The sequence below is a fragment of the Erpetoichthys calabaricus genome, chromosome 2, assembly GCF_900747795.2.
Source record: "Erpetoichthys calabaricus chromosome 2, fErpCal1.3, whole genome shotgun sequence".
NCBI classification, from domain to species: domain Eukaryota; kingdom Metazoa; phylum Chordata; class Cladistia; order Polypteriformes; family Polypteridae; genus Erpetoichthys; species Erpetoichthys calabaricus.
Window position 1 is genome coordinate 21,710,649 of NC_041395.2, and position 25,618 is coordinate 21,736,266.

Here is a 25,618-nt window from a genome sequence, read left to right on the forward strand (position 1 = left end):
TATGCCTGTATCTGCCAGAACCAGTTTTCAGTCACGGACAATTGTATGTTGCTCTCTCCAGAGTTCCATCTTTTCATTCACTCACAGTCGTATCCTCAAACCCACCCCATTTGGACAACTGTGTCTTTCAGGAAGTGTTCACCCATCAATACATAATTATGTGGCGTATGCTACACCGCGGGTTGGCTAGTAATATAATATAATATGTGCCCTGCGGTGGGCTGGCGCCCTGCCCGGGGTTTGTTTCCTGCCTTGCGCCCTGTGTTGGCTCCAGCAGACCCCCGTGACCCTGTAGTTAGGATATAGCGGATTGGATGATGGATGGATGGATGGATAATATAATATAAAATGAAGCCAAGTTATAGAATCTAGTTTCCAATGTGATTTTTAAGATGATGGGTTGTTTACACCTTTTAAGGTGTCATTTTGATGTTGACGAGTCACCAGGTAAACCACATCACATTCACAAGCAAGTCTTACAATGTTTTCCAACATAACAATCAATAAATGTCATTTTTTTACATTTTAAATCTATTATCTTAAACAATACTGACCTTTAGTTGTTAAATGTCTGATTTAGTGTCTTCTTCTTCTTCTTTCGGCTGCTCCCGTTAGGGGTTGCCACAGCGGATCATCTTCTTCCATATCTTTCTGTCCTTGTCATCTTGTTCTGTTACACCCACCACCTTCATGTCCCCTCTCACCACATCCAGAAACCTTCTCTTAGGTCTTCCTCTTCTCCTCTTCCCTGGCAGCTCTATCCTTAGCACCCTTCTCTCATATATACCCAGCATCTCTCCTCTGCACATGTCCAAACCAACGTAATCTCGCCTCTCTGACTTTATCTTCAGCCATCCAACCTGAGCTGACCTTCTAATGCCCTCATTTCTAATCCTGTCCATCCTCATCACACCCAATGCAAATCTTCACATCTTTAACTCTGCCACCTCCAGCTCCGTCTCCTGCTTTCTGGTCAGTGCCACCATCTCCAACCCATATAGCATAGCTGGTCTCACTACCGTCCTGTAGACTTTTCCTTTCACTCTTGCTGATACCCGTCTGTCACAAATCACTCCTGACACTCTTCTCCACCCACTCCACCCTGCCTGCACTCCTCTCTTCTTCACCTCTCTTCCACAATCCCCATTACTCTGTACTGTTGATCCCAAGTATTTAAACTCCTCCACCTTCACCAACTCTACTCCCTCCATCATCCTCATCATTCCACTGACCTCCCTCTCATTCACACACGTGTTGTCTTGTCTGATTTAGTGTAAGCCGCCCTAATTCAAAGTGTTTGTAAGAAATGTAACAATTTGCTTCATGAGATAGAAGTACATAATCAACGAGCGTAGATAAGATAAGATAAGAACTTTATTTATCCCGAGGGAAATTCTTTTGTCATATACATGCTCAGTGCAACAAGAGGAATAAAGATAAGGTAGTAAAGAGTTTAAAAAGAACAGTAGTAATAGTGCAAACAGAATAACAACTCTAAACAAAGTAACAAATAACTATAACTAATAACTAATAGTGTGTCAGATATTTGAAATGTTCAAATGTGTGCTTCAGTTTTAATGTTTAAAGTCTAAATATTGTATTGTAATAGAAATGTTGTCATTATTCACCCTCTGATGGAGGTCCATAGAGGGCTAGATCATTAGTAAAGGTTAAAAAAGTGATCTGTTATGTTTGAAGTTTGTCATTTTTAACATTCTGGGAGTGTCTCTTAGGGGTCTCGGACCACTAGTAAAGAATGTATTATCAAAATTATTATCACGTTCGTGATCAGCAACCTTGAAATAGCGTAAAACGTCGCTCCACGTGCGCTTATTACAGATTCCCATTTGTTCAAAGTTTTGTGAAGAGGAGTAACTGACCTCTTGTATCCCATTAGGAGGTGAACCCCTGGGGTCGGCTGAGGTGACCTGCACAACGTCAAGTCCTGCTGGTCATGTCTGCTGCAGACACCTGTTGGTTTACTCTTTTATCATAAGGGTGTCACTTCCTGCACAAAGTATAGTCTGAAACTGAGGGGTTTGTGGGTCTAGAAGGGCCAAAAATAGGGGGGACCTCCAAAAAGCTTAATGTCTTGCATTACTAGACATCAAGACAAGTTGGACGGGACATCATAGGTGGGGGTTTACTCATACTGGTAAGTCAGGAGGTGGCAGACAAAAAAAAAAAAAAGGATTTTAAAGCGTTCGGGAGGATTTCTTATGGACACCATAGCACAGTGACCGGCCAGAAACATCAACACTGATTCGTTTCTCTCTATTATATAAAAAAAAAGTAAGCCCGCGATTCGCTAGACAATCGTAAATCCAAGAATGGCAATCAGTTTCTGTTCCGTCCGATATTTGGATGGATGACATATCATGGAGGGTGGGTGCGTCTGGGGAAATGTCATTTAATTAAATAAGCATATCTGTATTAAAGCGGACTCGTTTTGTGGAGACGTGATTCGTTTGCCTTTGCTGACACCGACTGCTGGCAGAGTGGAGCACAGCAAGTTTAGTTTACAGGTTGTGGTGTTCGTGTGCCAGCCACTGAGTCGGGGAAGCTGCTGGGTTTGAGTCTGTGACCGTTATGTGATCTATAATACTGGCACAGTGGATTAGAGCAAGTGTAGTGAACAGGTTGTATTGTGTGGGCGCCACCTACTGACTCTGGGAAGCCGCTGCGTTTGATTCTAGGGCGTGCGCCATGGCGCAATACGTATGCGCCTCGGTGGAAAGCCACTGCGTGATGAAATATCATGGAGGGTGTGTGCGTCCTGGGACAGTTCATTTCAACGCGCTTCTGTTATTGATTTTCTTCATGCAGTCCATCCATCCATCCATTGTCCAACCTGCTGAATCCGAACACAGGGTCACGGGGGGTCTGCCGGAGCCAATCCCAGCCAACACAGGGCACAAGGCAGGAACCAATCCCAGGCAGGGTGCCAACCCACTGCAGTTCATGCAGTCTCTTTTTGTTTTTTTATGGCTGTGTCGTCGTATATGCGGTGGTGTTTTTATCCATACGGGCTCATTTGCAGGTCGTAGCCACACGGGCTCGTGTTTGTATTACTAATCGTTGAGCTCCCTCCATTTGGATACGTGCCTCCTGTGCCTGTGCTGTGTCAAAAGCGCGTTGTTGGCGCGCTCGTTCATTGTGCTTCTCCATACGGGCTCGTTTTGTATTTCCGTTAGTTGAGCTCTTTCATTGTGGAGCCGTGATGTCTTTGCTTCTAGTGTGTGTGAAGTGCGTTGTGGGAGCCTCCTGGCACAGTGGAGTAGAGCAAGTGTAGTTTACAGGTTGTGTTGTTTGGGCGCCACCTACTGACTCTGGGAAGCTGCTGCGTTTGACTCTGGGGCGCCGCGCCGCAGTGCGCATGCACTTCGGTGCGTCCGCCGTGCATAAATTAACTGTCGATTAGTAATATAGATACTGGGATGATTCACGAGACTTTTTCTTAGAGATAACTTCAAGTCCTGCGAGACGAGACTTTGTGCCAAGAGATGAATTGAAAACCTAACAGACCCAAGCAGGGGCGAAAATAAAAGACAACGAGTAGAAGACAAATTAGAACGTCGTAAAGAGGTTCAAAAATTTTGGTGCGATACACATGCAGAGCAGGTAAGAGATTATGAATTCAAAAGTCTCAAAAAACTGATAGTAAAGATCGCATTAGCGCAAACAAATGGCGAAATAATGGAACAGTGAAGAGAGATTAAATATATGGACATAGGTGACATGACAGAAGTATGTAGATATTGGTCAGCTTTAAACTTGTAGATCGTCTAATTCGTGTTGCCATCAGGGAAAAAAAAGTCGTGTTTCTTCCCAATGAAGAGGCGTATCCACGAGAAATAAAAAGATTTGTTATTTGGTGAAAGTGAAATCCAAAAACACTACAGGCAAAATATCTGAATCTACAATAATCTGTTCGCGTTCACATCATTCGCTGGTGTTGCTAAAGTATTGAGACTCTGCCTCGTGTTTTGGGGTGCAAGACAGGGACTCGCACGTCACAACACACACACGTGGTCACCATGCTGTAGTAAACAGTATACGCTCGTACGGATGTTGACTATATGAGTGAGGCACGCCGGAATGAGACCGAGAATGGGAGACGATTACCCACAATCCTGCAGCGAGAGAGAGAGAGGAACCATCAGCTTAGTTGTGATCATGTGACACTCAGCAGACAAAGTGTATACGTACTACTCGTATCGCAACACCTCACTCGTTTATCAAGTTAAAATTTATTACAAATTTTAGCTCATCTTGCAAAACACTCACAGACCAAGTTACTCGCAATCCAAGATTTTACTGTATTAGAAATTCTACAGCCAATAATGGATAGAAATCCATACGTCCAAAAGTATCGCACTTTGTACGAAATTTATCTGCAAAACACCGACCAAGAAGTTTTCTTGGATTTCTATATGAAGTCATATATAATAAACCAACATGTGACAAATTGTCAGCGATAATAGTTTCAAAAGACAGAGATATCAACGACAGAGTTGATATTCATGTTTATCCAAAAGCACAGCACGATTCGTCGCAAGCGGCAGATACAGGAAATGACAAGCGTGTAGGGTGTTGGTGAGCGAAGCGAGCAGGGGGGCAGAGCCCGCAAGTCTTTTAAATGTTTAATAATCTGCTCAGGGAATGAAACCCTGCAGACGCTCACTCAGCCTCTGAGCAGACAGCCGCAGCCAGCACTTGGATTCCTGGTGGGCCTCCACTAACTAACCAGTGAGTATTCACACTCCAAAGCAAGGGCCGGGACCACTTATTGAGTGTGAGCATTTATTTCGGACATCTTGACGTTGTGATAAGCCAGGGGGCATACAGCTTCCCAAACCCGACACAGACAGGAACAGAGTCCAAAAACACCCCTTTTATTTTCCTTGTGGGGCAGCTCTGTTTCCCAGCTCCACACCTCCGAGCACAGTACAGAATACACAGCACACACTATCGTTCAGTCCTTTCTTTCTTTCTTTCTTTCTTTCTTTCTTTCTTTCTTTCTTTCTTTCTTTCTTTCTTTCTTTCTTTCTTTCTTTCTTTCTTTCTTTCTTTCTTTCTTTCTTTCTTTTACCAACTCCACTTCTCCCAGCAGGGTTTACCCACCTTCCACCCGACTCTGGCTCCTCGAATGGAGTGAGGTGGTCTCCTTTCTAGTGCTCCAGTTGCACTCTGATCCACTTCCAGCAGCACTCCTGGGTGTGGGGGACATGCTGCAGCCCAGGGTTTCCGGGACTGTCCAGGTCGCAATCCAGTGGGGGTCACCCTCTCATGTTCTGGGGGAGTTATTGCTGTGGACATGTCCTCTCCCCCAGTCCTTCCATCACAAGGGCGTCCCAACCGGGCAAGGCCCCCCGGCCGTCTGTCACAACATCTTTGCACTCGACTGACAACATATACAGAACAAAGCAGCGGGTGCCGTGTGACGCTTGTACTGTGAATGAATGTTGTTCCCTTAACCTCACATACAGTCTTCCTACAAAACACCATTTTATTTTAATGGTAAATACAGCTTTGTATCCAACGCAAACCAATGAGGTAATCACGGCTTCATAAAAGGAAGACAATAAATAAAAGGATGGTGGGCTTTGCGCTGGCTGCCCCTGTGGGATGTCGGATTACCAAACACAGCTGTGCCCTGCTTACCCACACCTGCGATTACACCACCTGCTGTTTGTGGCCATGCTGGATTTCTGAACTCTCACTTGACGCCTTTCACCATTACCACCTGAGTGCAGTCTGGCCCTCTGTTTTATTTTCTTATCTCGGTCTCAGATTATTTGTTGACTCTAAACAGGCCTCATCCTATTGAGGGAGGTCATGCAGGCCTAGAGGTGATTGAGAATACACATCTGGGGACAACCTGCCAAAAAAGTGTGTAGTGAAGAGCAGAGAAACCCACTGCTGCAAAGGCTCCGCCCACTGGGCTTCCTACTAAAACACCCGCCCCCTCTGAGTCCTCCAGTCTGAGCACATTAAATGTCAGGGAAAGAGCAAAGGAAACTGAACACAACACTCGACGCTGAGAGAATTGCTGTTGGCCATTCAGGAGCTCAGTAGGACAAGGTAACTGAAGCTTAACCATTAATTTGGATGTTGTAATGAATGCTGCGACTGTGCAGAGAGACAGACAGGCAGACCCGTACACAGACATAGACCACCAAAGCTACTGGGCTCCACATGTTTGAGGAGCACCTCTGTCTCCTACGATCTCTTTCTGTCATTTTCAATATTGCACCACTACATGACATAACAATAGCAAGTCGAGTTTAGATTAGCACTGAGATCTACGTGTTAAAATGTGGCGGCCATTTTGTCACAGCATGCTTGCATTTCCAATTAGATGGTAATGTCAAATTTCTTTAGTTATTTGGTTAGACGTGCAGTCAGAAGGTGGATGTTGTGGAGCCTCGTCTGTGCATCTCCTGGGACCTCATGTATAAACGGTGCATATGCACAAAAATGTTGCGTAAGAACGTTTCCATGTTCAAATCACGATGTATAGAACCTAAACTTGGCGTAAAGCCACGCACATTCCCACGGTAGCTCATACCCTGTCGTACGCAAGTTCTCTGCTCGGTTTTTCAGACTGGCGGCACCCAGCATCAAAGCAGTGCTGCTGTTCCTGTGTGATTACCCTTTCTTTTTTAGATCCACATCCCTGACACAGCTTTATAAATACACTGAAATTAACTGCAATTTGTTTATTAGTTTAATGTATCTGATTGTAATTAACCTGTAACAATATAATAATCCACAGAATGGTCAAACTATTCTAAATACAATAACTGCTTTAGCGTTGTTACTCTCATTGCACCTTCTTCTTCTGTTAGCTACTCCTGTTAGGTGTTGCCACAGCAGATTATCTTTTTCCATATTACTCTCACTGCACCACTCGGAGTATTCATATCACTGTATCTGAGTGTGAATCACAGCTCAACAGCAGCTGATCAGAAAGAGAATTATCGGGATACAGCATCAAGCAGCCATGCTGTCTATTTGAACTGCTCTCATACGACAAACGCTTCAGAGCCTTTCCTGTACGGACATCACGGTTCACAGTTTCATCCCAAGAACTATAAACGCACTCAATCAGTCCATCAAGTGCTCCTTGTAGAACTGTTTGTAAACTTACGATACAGTTATAATATTGTACAACCTGAGACACTTTATAAAGCATGTACTTACATATGATGACGATATCATTTTTAAGATGAAAAGCAGCAAAATATGTTTATTATATTATACAGATAAAACTTTAACTTTAACTACACGGTGCTGCAGCGCTAGCGAGGAGCTGGCACTCCATTCAGTGATTGTTCTGTGTTGCGTTGAATTCTTGCTGGTGCTGACACGACACTGGAAGGATAAATGGATAGAATAATTAAACATGTACTATGAAGATATTTCGATGTTCCTTAAAAGTTTTGAAGAATCAGCATTCTAAGCTTACAGATGGCTTAACATCTATTACAGAGCTGATTGTGTGGCGATTGGGTATTTGGAGAAAGAAAAGTAAGGACAGGAATTGGAGGTTAGTATGTTTGAAAGAAACAGTACTTCTGTGATAAAGTATTTCATTGAAGGTCGCGCATAGCCTCTTGCATGAGACAAGAACAATCACTGCGCCACCGTGTTCCCATGTTTAATAATACGCTTTAACTCCTGTCATCATGAAAATATCACGTATACATCTCAGTATTTTAATTATTCAGAGAGCTGTAACATCACGAAAGTAATGGATTCTGTGTCCTGTCGAAGGAAGAAAAAGTCTGTTTAACCCTTTAACCGCCAACTCCCTAAATATTCCCCAAGCCAGGCGAAATGTGAACAATTTTTGTTTTTTTACTTTTTTACATTTTTTTTTACATTTTTTACATTTATTCAAGCAGTATTGACCACTAAATGTTGTGCAAGTTGCCAGTGTATACACGAAATGTATAAATGTAACCTGAATTCTCAGCTAAGCAAAACATCTTGATACCAAACCGTGCCCTTTTCAATGGTAGATACTGTCGAAACTGTAAGCGGCCCTTCCACGACAATAAACTTTCATCAACTGCAACTGACGGTCCTGGCATGTAGGGCAACTGAAATGCTTCAAATAAATGATCAATCAAAGGACGTAGCTTGAACAAGTGGTCGCGGTTTGGATCTTTCTTATCTGGCTCGTTTCTGTTGTCATTCAAATGAAAGAATTTCAGCAGCAAAGAGAATCGGTTACGTGTCATGACAGCTGCAAAAATAGGTGTTGCATACATAGGATCTGTAGACCAGTACATCTCAATATCTGGTTTTCTGATTATTCCCATCAACATCAAAATCCCAATGAATTTTTTCATTTCGTTTTCATCAGTGTCAAACCAAGCACGAACACGGGAATGTGGAGGTAAATTGGGATTTTTCTCAGTAAACTGTGCTGCATACAGATTTGTCTGATGAACAAAATGTCTGATCAAATCAGGTGACACAAACAGCTCATAAAACTGCTCAGCAGTGTAATTGTTTACATCAACAATAAAGCCACACGTTCCCTCAAACGAATGCAGAAAAGGTAGTTCACCACGGGCAGCAGCCCAGCTGAGATGCTGGGGATACACCCACTCAGCGCCGTCATCCGATGCGTCTTCATTCACAATATCATGCAGCGCACGTTGCTGCTCATCACTGTCACTAAAATCTTCTTCAGAACTGCTACAATCATGATCAGAACTGTCCAAAATCGCCTGCAAAGCCTCACTTGAAGTCAGTTTACGTTTCGCCATATTCACAGCTGTTACATGCGAATCACGTCACATGACCGGCCAAAACAACCACAGACTTGTCGAAATACAACGTAGTAATAATACCCACGCCAAACCGTCAGTTATACTACTTGCCAGGCATTCATATAACCACAGGCAAATGTGCCGGATAATTCCGGCAGTGTGGCGTTAGCATTAAAACAGCGGTGCCGGATATATCCGGCAGAGGGCGGTGAAGGGGTTAAGAAACACGTAGTGATTCAGACACATAGAGCACATAGAAGATCAAATACAAAACAAAGCATTTAACGTGCTAATTTAGTTACGATGGGATTTGAGAAACTAGTAAATGGAATGATTTTAAGATGAAGTTTATGATGTTCTACTTTAATGACAAAATAAACTACATGATTAAAGTGGAAATTTCGAGATTAAAGTTGACATTTCGTGCTTTTTTCCCCACTGTGTGCCTTTTTTTTTCTCTGTACCCTTATAAGCTTTCATATGACACTCAGACGGTGGGCTACGTCTCGCCTTTTCACGGCGGCTTTAATATCTGACAACTTCTTTTTTATTTCGGGCACTGTGCAACTTTGTGAACTTGAGCTTTTGAGTTTCTCCGACACGCTATGTCACTCGATCGACTTCCTTTTGTTGCTTATACCACTGTTTAAACCAACAAATAGTACGTTTTTCTTTGCATCCATTTGGTATTCGCTGAAATTCTTCTATTTTCCCATGTACTTTTGCCATTGCCTTTTCACAGAAGGCTGAGCTTAAGGGATATTTATATTGATTTGCATATTCAAAGTGGCGTAATTCTGGGAGGAGTTGGGGTGGGACAGCAGGCGCATGCACGTGTGTTACTTTTCATGTTGACCGGGATTTATGGAGTAGAAGAACGTGGAAGTTTGCGTACGCACAGATTTATGCATCTGGATATTTTTGTGCGTAAGCACATTTTTGCTTTTGTGCTTACGTCATGTTATAGTTCGAATTCTACACACGGTGTTATGCATGAGGCCCCTGGTGTTGTTATGCAGATTTATTGATTCAACAACAACAACATTTATTCCTATAGCACGTTTTCATATGAATGAATGATGAAGAAAGTATAAAATATAAAAATTAGCTGAAATCTGCGTCTCCTGTGGCTCTTCATTATAAGCTCTCTTGTAGTGGTCCGGTGCTGCTCAGATGCACACCGCCATAAGGACGGTGATTTGTTTGTTTTTTTTGGGTGGGATCCCTGGAACGCAGCCAGCTTTGGGCCGAGTCGCACCCCTCACACACAGAGACACGAAGTGACAGGACGTAAAGCTGGATAGACAGATAGATAGATAGACTGAACAAAAAATATGAGCAACAAATAAACAGGTAACCCTCCCTTTACCCCACGACGATATTAAATATGAACACAACAATAAACACTAACAGCAGTAGAGGATGAAGTGGAATGAAGGAAAAGATGACAATCCAGGAACAGCAATGCATTAACCAGTCCTGGTGATGAGATCTGGGGAGCGCTCCCTTCCGATGAAGCATGATGACCAATCCAACACCACTCACCCAACAGGCAGGCACGAGACAAGCCATACATCCTTACAGTTTCGACGATCAAACGATAGAAATAATATTCCACTGAGGCGGGACAGACGGGTGAACACAAACACAAAACAATGGGGTTCCTTTGTTGCTTAGCCGACTCCCTTTTAAGATTCCCCAGCAGCCCTTGCATTCCCTTAAATGTACAATCAGGGCAATATCCTCGGGGAAGATGGGAAATGGAGTCCTCTAAGTTGTAGCGCCACTACAATCTTAACAGTAATCCTTTTGATGGCGTGTGACACACTGTGTCCCTCAAGTGTTCAATTTTGCAGTTCATCTTTTCGTGATCATAGCTGCCAATTCTTTCAAGCTTACATCAGTTCCTACATTATTGCCGTAACGCTGAATAGCAGAGAGCCCACACAGCACCTGTGGGGACGTATTGTTCACATTTACCATTCGTCCATTGATGCCGTCAAACGCCAATGTATAATCTGATTTCACAATAAGATTTTTCCCCTTGCATCAGGTTATGTTTATTTTTAAGATGTCTAATGTGCTCTCTGCACACATGACACATATTTATACACTATATGGACAAAAGTATTGGGACACCCCCCCCCCCCAAATCATTGAATTCAGGAGTACCAATCACTTCCATGGCCACAGGTGTATAAACTCAAGCACCTTGGCATGCAGACTGCTGGCTGCTACAAACATTTGTGAAAGAATGCATTGCTCTCAGGAGCTCAGTGAATTCTAGCCTGGTACCGTGAGAGGATGCCATCTGTGCAATAAGTCCATTCATGGAATTTCCTCACCTCTAAATATTCCACGGACAGCTGTTAGTGGTATTACAACAAAGTGGAAGCAGTTGGGAACAACAGCAATGGAGCCACGAAGTGGTAGGCCACGTCAAGTCACAGAGCGGGGACAGTGCATGCTGAGGTGTACAGAAGTCGCCAAGTTTCTGCAGAGTCAATAGCTACAGACCTCCAAAAGCTCAAAGAACAGTGCAGTGTAGAGAGCGATGGGCCAAGTGCAATGCAAAGCGTCGGATGCAGTGGTGTAAAGCCCACCGCCACTGGACACTAGAGCAGTGCAGACGTGTCTTCTGGAGTGACGAGTCACGCAATCCGATGGACGAGTCTGCCAGGAGAACGGTACTCGCCTGACTGCATTGTGCCAAGTGTAAATTTTGGTGGAGGAGAGATTATGGTGTGGAGTTGTTTTTCAGGGGTTAATGAAAGGAACTCTTAATGCTTCAGCATAAAAAGCCATTTTGGGCAATTTCATGCTCCCAACTTTGTGGGACCAGTTTGGGGATGATCCCTTCCTGTTCCAACATGACTGCTCAGGCACCAGTGCACAAAGCAAAGTCTATGAAGAAATGGATGAGCGAGTTAGGTGTAGAAGAACTTGAGTGACCTGCACAGAGCCCCGACAAAACACCTTTGGGATGAATTCGAGCGGAGACTGCGAGCGAGCCAGACCTTCTCATCCAACATCGGTGCCTGACCTCACAAAGGCATCTCCTGGTCACAAAATCCCATAAACACACTCGTAGACTTTGTGGAAAGCCTTCCAAGAAGAGTTGAGGCTTGTGAAAGAAAGGCCTTGACACAGACAGACACGGACTCCAAGTGTCTAAAACACGCGTCGTTTATTTTTCCCAACAACACACACAGTACACAAATGACCACATTACAGCTCTGTCCTTTCTTCCTCCTTCCTTCAGCTGCCTCCACTCCTCTCTTGCAAGCTCTGTCTACTGCCACCCGACTCCGGCTTCTGAATGGACTGAGGTGGCCCCTTTTATCCCACCCCAGATGTGCTCCAGGTGCTCTGTGATGGTCTTCCGGCAGCACTTCCTAGGAAGCACTGCAGATGTACATCGTTCCTGTCCTGGTAGCACAGGAACCATCCAGGTGCTCCCTGGTAGCGGCCACGGACCTCCACAGGGCTGAGCTTCCAGGCTCCCTGATGGAATCCAGGGAGGCTGCCCTCTTGCGTCCAGGGGTATATATTGTCCTTCCCTGTTTCAGCCGTCCCGGTGGGGCAAGGTCGCTGGTCGACTGCCACAGTCTGTTATAGCTGCAAAGGGTGGGCGACTTCATATTAAAGCCCCTGTATTAAGAATGGGATGTCATTAAAGTTCATGTTGGCATCCCAATACTTTTTTGCCATACAGTGGAGGTCTAATGTGTTTTCAACTGTAGTCGGGTCATCAGAGTAACAAGCTTGCTGTCAGTCTGCCCAGGTTAACGAGTTTAACATCAAGACCCCAGCTTTGAGGCGTTGGATTGGTTTAGAAATGTGACAATCAGTGAGCCAGCCGTCTAGTTGTTCCCACCCAAATGGGCCAAATTTCATTCAAAAAACATTTGACAAATGAAATGAAAACAGAGGGTCATTTTATATAATGGTGGCAGGAAGGAAATGGCTGAGGAAGAGGAAATGACGTCATCAGAGCTCGACAGAAGTGATGCCATCGAGGTTGGACCAGAAGTGATGTTACGGCGGTGGGACGGAAGGGACGTCATCTTCGGAAGTGACGTCGTCAAGGCTGCGTCGGGAGTCACGTCATTAGGATGAGCCGGAGATGATAAAAGGTAGGGAAAAAACAGGATCATTAATCTTCTGCGGGTCTGTTGAAAGAAGGAGAGAAGCATCAGTGCCTTGTTCCAAACCCATATCTCGTGATATTTCACTCAACTCTGAACCTGTTGGCTTGCTTGTGTGACACCTTGCTTTGTGATATTTCTTTGAATCCCCGGTCTGAGGTTTACTCGATCATGTTGACCTCTTTTGTAAATTTGGATAAATGTGTCTGCTAAGTGAATAAATGCAAATCGTTTTAGATTTTGTGCTTCTCTCCTCCCACCTATCACCTTCCATGCGGTGCTTATGGTCCAATATGGGGCAAAGGCAGCTGCAACCTACACTGATCAGCCACAACACTTAAACCTCCTAGCTAATATGGTGTTTGTGCCACCAAAACAGCTCTGACCCATCAAGATATGGAGACCACAAGCCCTCTGAAGGTGTCCTGTGGTATTTGACATCAAGATGTCAGCAGCAGAGTCTTGGAAGATGTGACGTGGGGCCTCCATGGATTGAACTTGTTTTTGTAGCTCATCCCACACATACTTGATCATATGGAGATCTGGAGAATTTGGAAGCCAAATCATCACCTTGACCTCTTTGTCATGCTCCTCAAACCATTCCTGGACAATTTTTCGACTTTGTGGAAGGGCGCATTATCCTGCTGGAAGAGGCTACTGCCTTCAGGGAATACCATTACATGGTCTGCAACAATCCTTAGGGAGATGGTACATGTCAAAGTAACATCCACATGAATGCCAGAACCCAAGACTACTCAGAAGATGATCGCCCACAGAATCATGCTGCCTCTGCGCCGGCTTGCTGTCTTCCCATAGTACATCCTGCTGACGTCTCTTCCCCAAGCAGAAGACTCACTCGCACTCTGCCATCCACATGGTCTGAAAGGAAACATGATTCATTAGACCAGGCCACCTGCTTCTGTTGCTCCAAGGTCCAGTTCTGATGCCTGTGTGCCCACTGTAGGTGGTTTTAGTGGTGGACTGGGATCAGAATAGGGAACAGTTGTGGGGTACAAAATCTGTAGATTTTTTTGTCCATATTTTCATTATATTTTGCTAAGGACAACACTAGATGAATTAAAACACAGGACACATCAAAGTATATCCATCCATCCATCCATTATCCAACCCGCTATATCCTAACTACAGGGTCACGGGGGTCCACCGGAGCCAATCCCAGCCAATACAGGGCACAAGGCAGGAAATAAACCCCGGGCAGGGTGCCAGCCCACCGCAGACATCAAAGTATATCTTCTTCCCAATTGTACCTCACTTTTAAAAACAGCTGTTCAGACAAAAAGAGGAAGACCTGCCGATGCCTCAGGCTATCAATTACTTTCTGACCAGAGAAAGGATGAACATCTGGGACAACAAGTTGCTAAATGGGCTTACAGCCTGGGAAAGGAAGACATGCTAGTACGTACTAAGCAACATCAAAACGTTTTATTGTTTGGGAAAATGGAGGAGTGAATTCATTCATCATATTGACAGCCAGCCAATCAGGTGCATGTAGCAATCACATCTTGCAAAACCTCGCTGGTAGAATTTTATAATAAATATGCCTTGGCTGAAGAACGACATCAGAAGAAGGAGAACAGAACAGAACGACGTCAGAGGAGGGTGCCAGCAACGTGCGTCCGTTTTCATCTGATCGTCAGAAAACCATCTCATGAAAAACTTCGAGTGCTAAGATCACAAGCCGCCCAGGGACGTTCATCCTTGTCATCTTTACTTTTTCATAAGCTGTTTCTAAAGACTATATATATCAAGACTTTGCTATCCCAATTTTCTTTCACACTTTTCTCTGCTGGTATTATTATTCATGTAATAAATACCACGCTGCTTTTAACTTTCTATACTTTGTCTCCATATTTAGAGTGTTTGAAGGAATAAGTTAAATTTCTTAGAGCACCTGGAGCAGTAGGAAGTGCCATATGATCTGAACTGCGAGGTTTATCGAGCTGTGGACGGAGAGCTGTGTCCAGTAATGAACAGTGCGTTACAGTAAAACATCCACCGCTTGATAAATGGCCGACAGCCAGGGATGTTGAGCCTCGGAGACCAAAGGTAACATTTAGGTCTGAGATGCTGGATATGTTGTTTTATGGTACTGTTGTGGTTATGCTCCGTGTGTGAATGTGTATATCTAAGTATGTGTTAATCTTAAAGTGCGACAGTAGGCCAACCCGGTAACAAACTTGACAAGTACACTTACCCATAAAGAAAACAGGTAAAGGGTAAGTAGAGGGAAATATCACGCTAACACGGGCACCCTGACTGGCCTGCGGCTACGCAGCGAACTGTGATGCACTTTGTGTTCTGACTGCATTCTCTCAAGGCCAGAATTACGATAAACAGCAGCTCTTCAGTGGGATCAGACCAGACAGGCTCGCCTTCACTCCCCCACATGCATCAACACGTCTCGGTTGCCTATGACCCTGTCGCTGGTTTGCCGGTTGTCTTTCACTGGACCACTTTTGGGAGGTGCTAACCACTGCATACCAGGAACAACCCCACAAGACCTGCCATTTTGGAGATGCTCTGACCCAGTCGTCTAGCCATCACAATGTCACTGAGATCCTTACAGGTCAGGTCAAGTCAGGTCGGGGAGCATACCACACTACGAAACAGCTCAGGATCCTGGGCCCCCGAGTGCTGCCGTGCAGCGAGCGATGCCACAGAACCACACCAGTCCTCATCCCCAACAGGCCTGACCCCATTGACTCGCCGATGGTTTTGACTCTTCCTGGGATGGGGCTCCCGAGGGCTTTCCCCCCCCTATCCCCTTCATGATGTGAGCAGCCTTCCTATGGGTAGCTGCAGCAGAGCTACTCCCACGGAGAGCAAAAGGGAGTCCTTTCTAGAGATCCTTACGCTTGATTTATTTTTCCTTCTTCTAACATGTGACCTTCAAGAGCTGAATGTTCATTTCTTGCCTGATACATCCCACCCTTTGACAGGTGCCATTGTAGCGAGATAATCTGCGTGATTCACTTCACCTGCCAGTGGTGTTAATGTTGTAGCTGATCAGTGATTGTATGTGTGAAGGAAGAAGATGTGGTACAAAAAGTGACAGTGGACTGGTAGTGTAAGGAAAAGAAATCACACAGAGAACCCGAGACACTTGGAATAAATGACCAAGTAGTGTGGTAGACAGTAAAACTTTAGGGACTTTCAAAACTTGACTTGATGTTTTCTTAGAAGGCCTGGTGAGCTTTGTTGCGCTGAACGGCTTGTTCTCGTCTAGACTGTTCTAATGTGCTAAAGAAATCCATACTGTGCTGACGTTGAATTGTTACGTCAACTCACAGATTCATCGGGCAGAGCCTAATGAAACAAGATTAAAAAAAAGAAGCTGCATTATTTAGTCAAGGAGTTGTTAAAAACGTGATGCTGCACGCCTTAATGTTGGGACAGGCGGCCATGGCCATTACCCGGCCGGGACACCAGCTGAATCGAAGGACCGTGGGAGAGAGTATCTACAAGGCACTACCTCCCTCAGGACGTTAGAGGGCAGCCCTGCTGGGCGGCTGCGGCACTACAGATTCCCACAGGGCACGGTGGGAGTTGGGAGTTTGGCACAGCCCTGTTGGGTTCCGTGGGGGCTGCAGAGCCATATATTGGGCTTTCATCGTACCTGGGAGGGATTCCAGGTCTGACTGATGAGCCACCTGAAACACTCCCAGCGCCAACACAAAAGGAGCCGCCTCACTCCGTTTAGGGAGCCAGAGTCGGGAGAAAGAGGACAAAGCTTACCAGGAGGAGTGGACGTGAAGAGAAAGAAAAGAAAAGAAAAGAAGAAGAGGAAGAAAAGTGCATTTTGTGTACTGTACTTGTGCCTGAAATGTGCTGTACAGGTGAGAAATGGGGGAAGATGTTTCCCATGTGGAAAAGAGAAAAAAAATAAATGCACTTGTGGCCTGCGTCTGTCCGTGTCATTCATACTTTCAAATCTGTTTGCCCCAATTCAAAGCCTATCCGAACAGTGCAGAGTGCCCGTCCACCACCGGGTCCACTCACGTGCATTCAGAGCCCCAATTTGGATTCACTGATTAACACCAAGCAAATTTCTGGGGAGATGGAGGAGTAAAATGAGCCTACCTTGAGGAAGACACATACAGATATTGGAGAGGACATGGCGACTTCACACAGACAAACGGCTGACAAACAACCTGTAAGGCAGCTGTGCTGTTCAAGAGATAAATGAAAAGTTCAAAGACGGCTCTACTCTCATTTAAGAGAAACTCCCCCCTCTAGTGGCTGAACTGTGAAGCGCAGCACAAATGAATTCTGACCTCCTCATCCAGGTCTTACCTTTGTTTTTTGGTTTGTCTCTATTGGCCACCACAGGTCAGCATCATTTCGTTTGGTACATGGTGGTGTCCAGGGTCCTGTTTTGGGTTTGCTGTTGGTTATTATTTATGTTACCTTTTGGTGAGATCCTTCAGAGGTGCACACACTAGGGACAATTTTAGAATCGGCAATGCACCTAACCTGCATGTCTTTGGACTGTGGGAGGAAACCGGAGCACCCAAAGGAAACCCACGCAGACATGGGGAGAAGATGCAAACTCCCTGCAGGGAGGACCCGGGAAGCGAACCCAGGTCTCCTTACAATTATCTACATATATAATTCACTAAGCCGCCAGCGAGCAAGACACCCATGGAGCACGCAGGACGGAGCCACGCTAACCAACTCTAAGACCATTGGATACGACGACAACTCGCAGAGCCACGCCCACCAACTTGGACACAGCAACTCACAAACCAGGGCGTCATTTGCGTTCGTCTCTGCTACACTCCACGTGCACCTCTGAGCCACGTTGACTTTTCATTATTCTTTTCGGATACGACGCACGACCGCGTCCACCATCGCAAACTGTTTTACACGCCATGGTCTTAGAGTTGGTGGGCGGGTCTCCGTGAGTTGCTCTTGCGAGCGGGCACATGACCAGGCGGTGTGTATGCTTCGAGAACGAGGGTGAACGCGACAGGACCATCTAAGAAAAATCATGTTTGTCCCAGATGTGAATCGCTGTATGCAGCGTGTAAAACAGTTTGCGAGGGGTATTCCATGATCTTAGAGTTGGTGGGCGGGTCTCTGTGAGTTGCTCTTGAGAGCGGGCACATGACCAGGCAGTGTGTATGCCTCAAGTGTGAGGGTGGACGCGACAGGACCACCTATGAAAAATCATGTTTGTCGCCGATGTGAATTGCTGTATGCAGCGTGTAAAACAGTTTGCGAGGGGTATCCCATGGTCTTACAGTTGGTGGGCAGGTCTCTGTGAGTTGCTTTTGCGAGCGGGCACATGACCAGGCAGTGTGTATGCTTCGAGTGCGAGGGTGGACACGACAGGACCACCTATGAAAAATCATGTTTGTCGCGGATGTGAATCGCTGAATGAGCGTGTGACGGTGGTCCTCCAATTGTCAGTCACGGACAATTGTATGTTGCTCTCTCCAGAGTTCCATCTTTTCATTCACCTACAGTCGTATCCTCAAACCCACCCCATTTGGACAACTGTGTCTTTCAGGAAGTGTTCACCCATCAATACATAATTATGCGGCGTATGCTACGCCGCGGGTTGGCTAGTATATATATATATATCTCTTGTGCTAAGAAAGGAGCCTATTAAATAAAATGTATTTATTATTATTATTAATTATTGAGATGAAAACGTGACCAATGTCTGAAAGTCAAAATAATAAGACTGCAACTGACAGTCTGGTCTTTCTTTTAACCGTGAAATGATACACTCAATGACAAAACTAAACAATTTTATTGTATACAAATTGGTTTAATAATTTCTGAAAACATTTCACTCATTCCTCTCTCAATCTCACACACACACACACACACAATGTGGTTACTTAAATATATACAGGATAGGATCTAAAATCCATGACACAGAACTGTCTTCCATAGCTTTTTCCGTGTGTTGCCACTCTGTAATTTGAGAGTATTCAGTCTGGCAATATGGTGCAGCCTTAGTTTGTGGACGACAGACACAACTAAAGACATGAGCATACAATGATGGTTGTCAATTTCAAACTGTGTTTCCTCGATGTGCTCCTTGAGAAAAAACACATCATCTGAACCAATCTCAGCCCGAAACAAACTGATTGATCAAAGATACACTGACAGCTTGTCCTAATGTCGACTGTCAGATAACACGCTCAGCTACTTTGACCACCTTGACTGGACCCTCAGAAGGAATCATCAGACCTCCTTTTGTTTTTATAATGTGAGTGAGTGGTAGCTTTGATCATATGATGCCGGTACAGCGTCTGTTACCAAACTAGCTCGGCACACATCACAGGACAGCTTTCTCAAAATCCCGTCTAAGGGCTACCTCCCACTGCTTCCTGAGGTGGATTTCTTTGAGAAACCTTCAAAGTTTGAGAAATGTTAACAGCTAACAACAATCTACATAGTTAGTGACTAAATACATTTAGCCAAAACATTGTTTGGAGGCTCACTTGAGCACATAAATACATATTTGCTAGCTTAGCCTGGTGTAGCTAAAGTTAAGATTATAAAACAGGATTTTCTAATGGCCAAATATAACCAAAACAATTGTTCAGCCTTACCTATGAAATGTAATCCCTGTGATCTGGTTTGGAGTGTACAGCGGTTTGTACAATCCCAAGCAGCACATGCATGAGGCATCTTTATCCATTACTTCACTCCACAGCAGTGCCACTCGCAATATGGCGGCGACGTTGACGTACGATGCTGCTGGTCATGAGGCGTCTAATAATTCAATGTCTATGGTGCTGAGCCTCATCAGGCGTCTGTATGAGCTTTACATTCCTTATTAGACCACTTGGACATGGTGGACATCTGGCGAGGTAAACGTCCGTCAGATAGGCAGTACACCTGGGTAAAGGGGGGGCGTAGGGTGCATTTCAATGGCACATTTAGACCGTTTCTACTGTTTGAGCCACCAGTTAAACACAGTCACAAAGGCTTCTATTTCTCCACTCGGTTTCTCGGATCACACTCTGGTGGGAAGAATTGTCTCTATCCCTAAAAAAACCTTTCTCCAAAACTCTTTGACACTTTAATGTCTCCTTGTTAGATTCACATTTCCTCAAGTGTTTTTGAGTTTTATTTTTGGTGGTGAACACTAACCAAGCCCAGATTCACAGCTCTTAGACCAGGGGTGTCCAGCTCCGGTACTGGTGGGCTGCAGTGGCTGCAGGTTTTCATTCTTCTTAATTAGTGAGCCGTTTTGGCTGCTGATTAACTTGTTCTGTCTTTGTTCTAATTGACGTGACTCAGACCCCTTAGTTGTTTCTTTTTACTTATTGAGCAGCCAAACAATAACAAGACACAAAACAAGCCACCACATGACCAGCTAACCTGAAAATAAAAAAAGGTGAAGGTGTTGGCCATGTTGGTCTGCTCAGGTCACCAAAACATCTTGACGGTGGTCTTAGAAAAAACAGAAAATCAACAGTCTGCTGTGGCAGAATGAGAGCAGCCACAAGTCCTGATGTTAAATAATGGCTTTAATTAACAGCAAGAATCGGCTTCTCATTAAGAGACTGGTTGGAATGAAATTGGTTGGAGTTTGAAATCCCAGTTTAGCTGGTCATCTGTTCAGTTCAGAGGACTGAAGCCTTAAAAACAGGGCTATTGAAGGGAAAAGGAGTTGAGTTAATTAGTAGTGAAAACTGCTCTCTGATTAGGAATAGGGTTAGAATGAAACCCTGCGGCCCACCAGGACCGGAGTTAAATGGCGGGAAGTGTCAGAGGTGCACATTAAAGCCCTTTGCCAACAGTAGACTCCACAACTGACCAGGAGGTGCTCTTACAAAATGAAGAGCTTGGAGGAGGTCATTACTAATCTATACAGCATTTTACAAAACTGTCTATAGTGAAGAAATGTTTGCCAAGTTAAAATCTAAAAAACGATTACTTTCTGAACTCCTGGAGCGCAGTGTGGTCTCGCTTTCAGACTTTGAATCACTTGGACGCACCTACAAAATTCTTCGTTAATTTAGAAAAGAGAGCGGCCGAGAGTAAAGTGATCCACATGCTGCAGGATGCTGATGGTTGTGAGCTGTGTACTACAGAGGAGATCGGGAACTTTGATTTACAGTATTTAAGGATGATTTAAGTGATGAGTCCACAATGTTGGACTATTTGGATAGATTACCCAAAATTCCAGTGATGGTTAAGCTGAAGTTGGGTGCAGAAATAAGCTTTGTGAGACACGGGTCCAAACACCACCAGACAGACACCAACACTTTACAAAACACACGTTTATTTTACAAATAAAGTCCCCACAACACACAGTGCTCCTGCACCAATCACCCTTAACACGCGCCTCTGCCAATGTCCTGCTCCCACTGCCGACTCTTGTTCCCTGATTGTAGGGAGGCGGCCCCTTTTATTTCCACCCGGATGTGCTCCAGGATCTTGATGAAGTTCCTCCGGTAGTGCTGCCCTTGCACCCAGAAGCACTCCGGGCATTCCTGGAAGGTCCTTCCTCCACCATCCCAGGTGTGGTGGAAGTGTCAATCTCCCGGGCTCCCGACGCTCGGGGCACCCCCTGGCGGTAGCCACGGGCCCCAGTGGGCTTGAGCCTCCTTGCTTCTTCCCCGTGGTCCCCTCAACATCCAGGGCGGTTGCCCCCTCATGGCCCGGGGGATGTATAAACCACCTCCTGGTCCTTCCAGGCATCCCAGCTGGGTCTGACCCCCCAGTCTCCTGTGACAGCCTTCAGGAGTTATTGGATGCGTTGATTGATTTTTAAATATTGGAAAGACCCCAGGAACTGATGGCATCCCTGCTGAATTCTATAAACCTTTATGGTATTTACTGGGTGCAGAGGTGTTCTCTATGTTTTTGGAAAGTCTACATGGTGATGAATTGTGGTGGAGATGCAGAAGAGCAGCCATGACTCTGCTGCCCAAGACAAGAGACCTGTGCCAAACACAGAACTAGAAGATCATCTCGAGGGCCCTGGCCGACTGACTGAGGACTGTGGTGGACCTGCTCAGCAGACTTTCTGTGTACCTGACAGATCTGTCTATGACAACAATTTTTGTACTGTATTGTGTCACTTCAGCCTCAAATCTTTTAGGGGTGAATTTAGGAATATTATCTACTAGCCGTCCCCAGTGGCTCCGCCCATGTAGTAGTGAAACAGGACAGTGAGGTGGGCCCTGCCTGGCTCCCCACTCCTGACATCATGCTTCCCCCCTTCTACTTGGCCCGCAGCCTTTGTCTCGGATTAGCGCAAATATTTCGCTCCTGCAAAAAACTATGATACTTAACGTAATGAGAGAAGTCGCAAAATCAACCAGAATGTTCAAGCAAAATTTAGAAAAAAACCCGATTTAAATCCATTAAGTAGTTCTCTTGTTTGCTAGCTTAGTGGGGGTAAGATACGCCCCAAGGATGGAGTGTGAGTGAGGAGGGCCCTTGGCCCGCAGCCACTCCCTCAGATTCGTGCAAATAAATCAGAACCGCAAGCGAACTATGATACCTAGTCACAAAATCAACCGGAATGTTCAAGCAAAATTAAAAAAAAACAAACAATCTATTTAGTTTTCTCATGAAAAGCAAACAGACAGACATTTGATTTTATATATATATATATATATATATATATATATATATATATATATATATATATATATAATATTGTTTGCAGAAGGCCAGGGTTATTACCTGGCCGGGACGCCAAAAAGGACCGGAAGGTGGCGGGAAGGGAATAGCTTCCGGGCCACGAGGGCACAACCGCCATGGAGCAGGAGAGGACCACGGGAAAGGAGAAAGAAGATTCTGACTCGTTGGGACCTGTGGCCACCGCCTGGGAGAGCTTTAAACCTCGTGGAACCCGGATATTGTTACTTCCGCCACACTCTGCAAGATGGTGGAGGAACCTGCCAGGGACGCCCGGAGTGCTTCCAGGGCAAAGGGCAGCACTTCTGCCACACCAGGAAGTGCTGCCGGATGGACGTCATCAGTCACCTGGAGCACATCCGGGCAGGGATAAAAGGGGCCGCCTCATTACAGTCAGGGAGCCAGAGTCGGGAGTGAGAGTAGGACAAAGCTCCCAGGAGGAGAGTAGAGGCAGCCAAGGACTGAGAAAGAGAGAATCAGTGGTGATTATTGCTTTGTGCATTGTGTGCTGTGTGGAATTGTGTTTATTAATGGAGAATAAACATGTGCTTTTTATAAAGAAGTGGTTTCCGACTGGTGGTGTCCGGGCGACTATCACAATATATATATATATATATATATATATATAAAGTAAAATAAATAAATAAATAAATAAAATAAAATAATAAAATAGAGAGAGATCAGGGAAAAGCTTTTGACCGAGTGGATCACGTTGAAATAGTTTGGGGAACATTCTGTACAAACGATAAAGCAGTTGTGCACCAATGTTTTTGGGATTTTAAAAGTTAATTACACTGTGAGCTCGCCATTATCAGTCAAGAGGGGAATTTGGCAGGGCTACCCCTTGTCTGACATGCTCTACGTGTTGTCCATTGAGCCATAGGAAAGGCACTCTGTATCAGACAGATAAGGCACTATATAATAATTGTTTCCATTTATATAGATATTATATAGTGCCTTTCCTGTCTATCTACACAGGTGGCGTAATGGGAGCACTGCTGCCTCGCAGTAAGGAGCTCATGGGTTCACATCCCAGGTCCTCCTTGTGTGGAGTGCTTTGAGAAATGAGGAAAAATCACTATATAAGTGAAAAGAATTATTATATAGTGCCTTTCTTATCTATTTATGAGTGAATGTGCCCTTTCATGAACTGGCAGCCCGTCTAGTGGTGGTCCCTGCCTAATGCTAGCTGCTGTTTCTGCTCCTGATCAGAAAATGAATGGATGGTTTTCGATTTCCTTAAAATCTGACTTCTCAATAAAACAATCTGAACGTTGCACTGGCATCCGCAATCTGCAGCAGTAAAGAAATCAAAATGACTTTTTAAGTGAGTGCCATTCAAACGGCTAGTGACAACTCAACAGTGCAGACCAAGTACCAACATTGTACGAATCCTAACTGAAATAGCTCCTTTTGTAACCCGCTAATCTATAAATCACACTTATTATTCTTACAATCCTTTGCTTGTAGGTTTGGGCAGCGGACTCTAAGGTGGGATCTCCTCAGCCCACAGACTTTCTATGGGACGGGCTCCCCAGATTTCGCACTGGACCCGAGTGTACGACACTGCTGTGCAGTCCTAGTGGTCGGGTAAGTTGTGGTCACAGAAACCTGCAGCAGACGTACAGCCAGAATGATGATGTACTTTTTTTGACTCTGAATCTCCTCTGTGTATTTTATTAACAGGTTAAGATCCATAATTATCCTCCCTTTCATGACAGTCTTGTTCAGAAAGGTCGACTGTCCTGCTTTCCCCTCACACATGTAGAAAGCTGGCATGTCGGTGGTCCCAGTGGTAAAGTTTCCACCTTGATCGTTGTATTTCTCTTGTCATATTCTAGCAGTAAAGATGTCCACTTTGTTCTCTGTTTGCACTTCAACTTCATGTGGCACCTTATCACAAGCTTCCTGAAATCCAAGACAGATAGCCCTCTCTGTGTTGTGATAGACATTTTTATTTCGTTTTTCCTGGGTTTCTGTTCTCCATCTTCCTGGGACACCCATAGATACCACTTCTGGTGTTCGTGTTTATGTTTGAAGGGTCTGTTTTTTTCACATTTATTCTGTTAAAGGTTTTGCTAAGGGTTTATTTTGTTTAGAGCTGACGGTGAATTCCTATATGATGGTCATCTGGTGCAGTCCCAGTTTATCTGTGAACTGGACGGGATGACGAGTGTCCATCTTTGATTTTTTTTTTTTTTGCCGTTTTAAGACTCTGATTCTTGATTTAGCGCTACCGAGTTTTGACGATCGTTTCCTTGACTCCCTATTCTGATGTTGGCTTTGCTCTTTTTCTCTAGACTGACTTTAGCTCTCTTATTGTTTGCTTTTGTTGCCCCCTAAGAGAATTCCAGCATATTAGTGACCTCAACCCAGGCTGACTGTTCACTAACACACCCATTTTTGATACGCTGTCCTCCATACTCTTCGGGACAAAGACACATTTGTCATTGTTTTGTCCTCCTCTGCTCCACATGGAGTGACTGAAATGCTTGTAAATCCCCTTAACTGAAAGTCTGCCACTACCTGGCCGGGACACCAACAGAGTAGAAGGACCAGGGGAGAGGGCATTGATGAAGCAATACCTCCCCTGGGACACTAGAGGGCAGCCCTCCTGGGTGGCTATGGCACCACGGATTCCCACAGGGCATGCTGGGAGCTGGAGTTTGGGTTCTGTGGGGGCCACCAGGGGGAGCTGCAGAGCACCTGGGAGTGACTCCAGGTAATACTGATGAGCCACCTGGAACACTCTCAGGACCTGAATAAGAGGAGCTGCCTCACTCCATGGAAGAGCCAGAGTCAGGAGGAAGAAGACAAAGCCTGAGGAGGAGTGGAGGCGGATGGACTGGCGGCAAAGAAGGGACTGTATAGACAGTAGATGTGTTGCGCTGTTGGTGTTTTGTGCATGTTAAGCTGTAAATAAACAGGGTGTTGTGTTGAACCTGTGCCCTGCCTGTGTGTGCCCGGGTTATGGTGGCTTCACACCACTTTAATCACAACTGAATTGATTGATTTTTGTAATTTTAAAGCAGAGGGGGCAATCGA

At 45.0% G+C, this 25,618-nt stretch overlaps 1 protein-coding gene across 1 annotated transcript in view; it reads left to right on the forward strand.

Annotated features, from left to right (window-relative positions):
* LOC127526802 (lamin tail domain-containing protein 1-like) overlaps nt 1-25,618 on the forward strand; it is a 114,739-nt gene that overhangs the window by 51,600 nt on the left and 37,521 nt on the right. Inside the window, exon 3 of the mRNA XM_051923626.1 lies at nt 24,044-24,163. Within this exon, the coding sequence (XP_051779586.1) occupies nt 24,044-24,163 (120 nt within the window). The remainder of the gene's footprint in view (nt 1-24,043; nt 24,164-25,618) is intronic.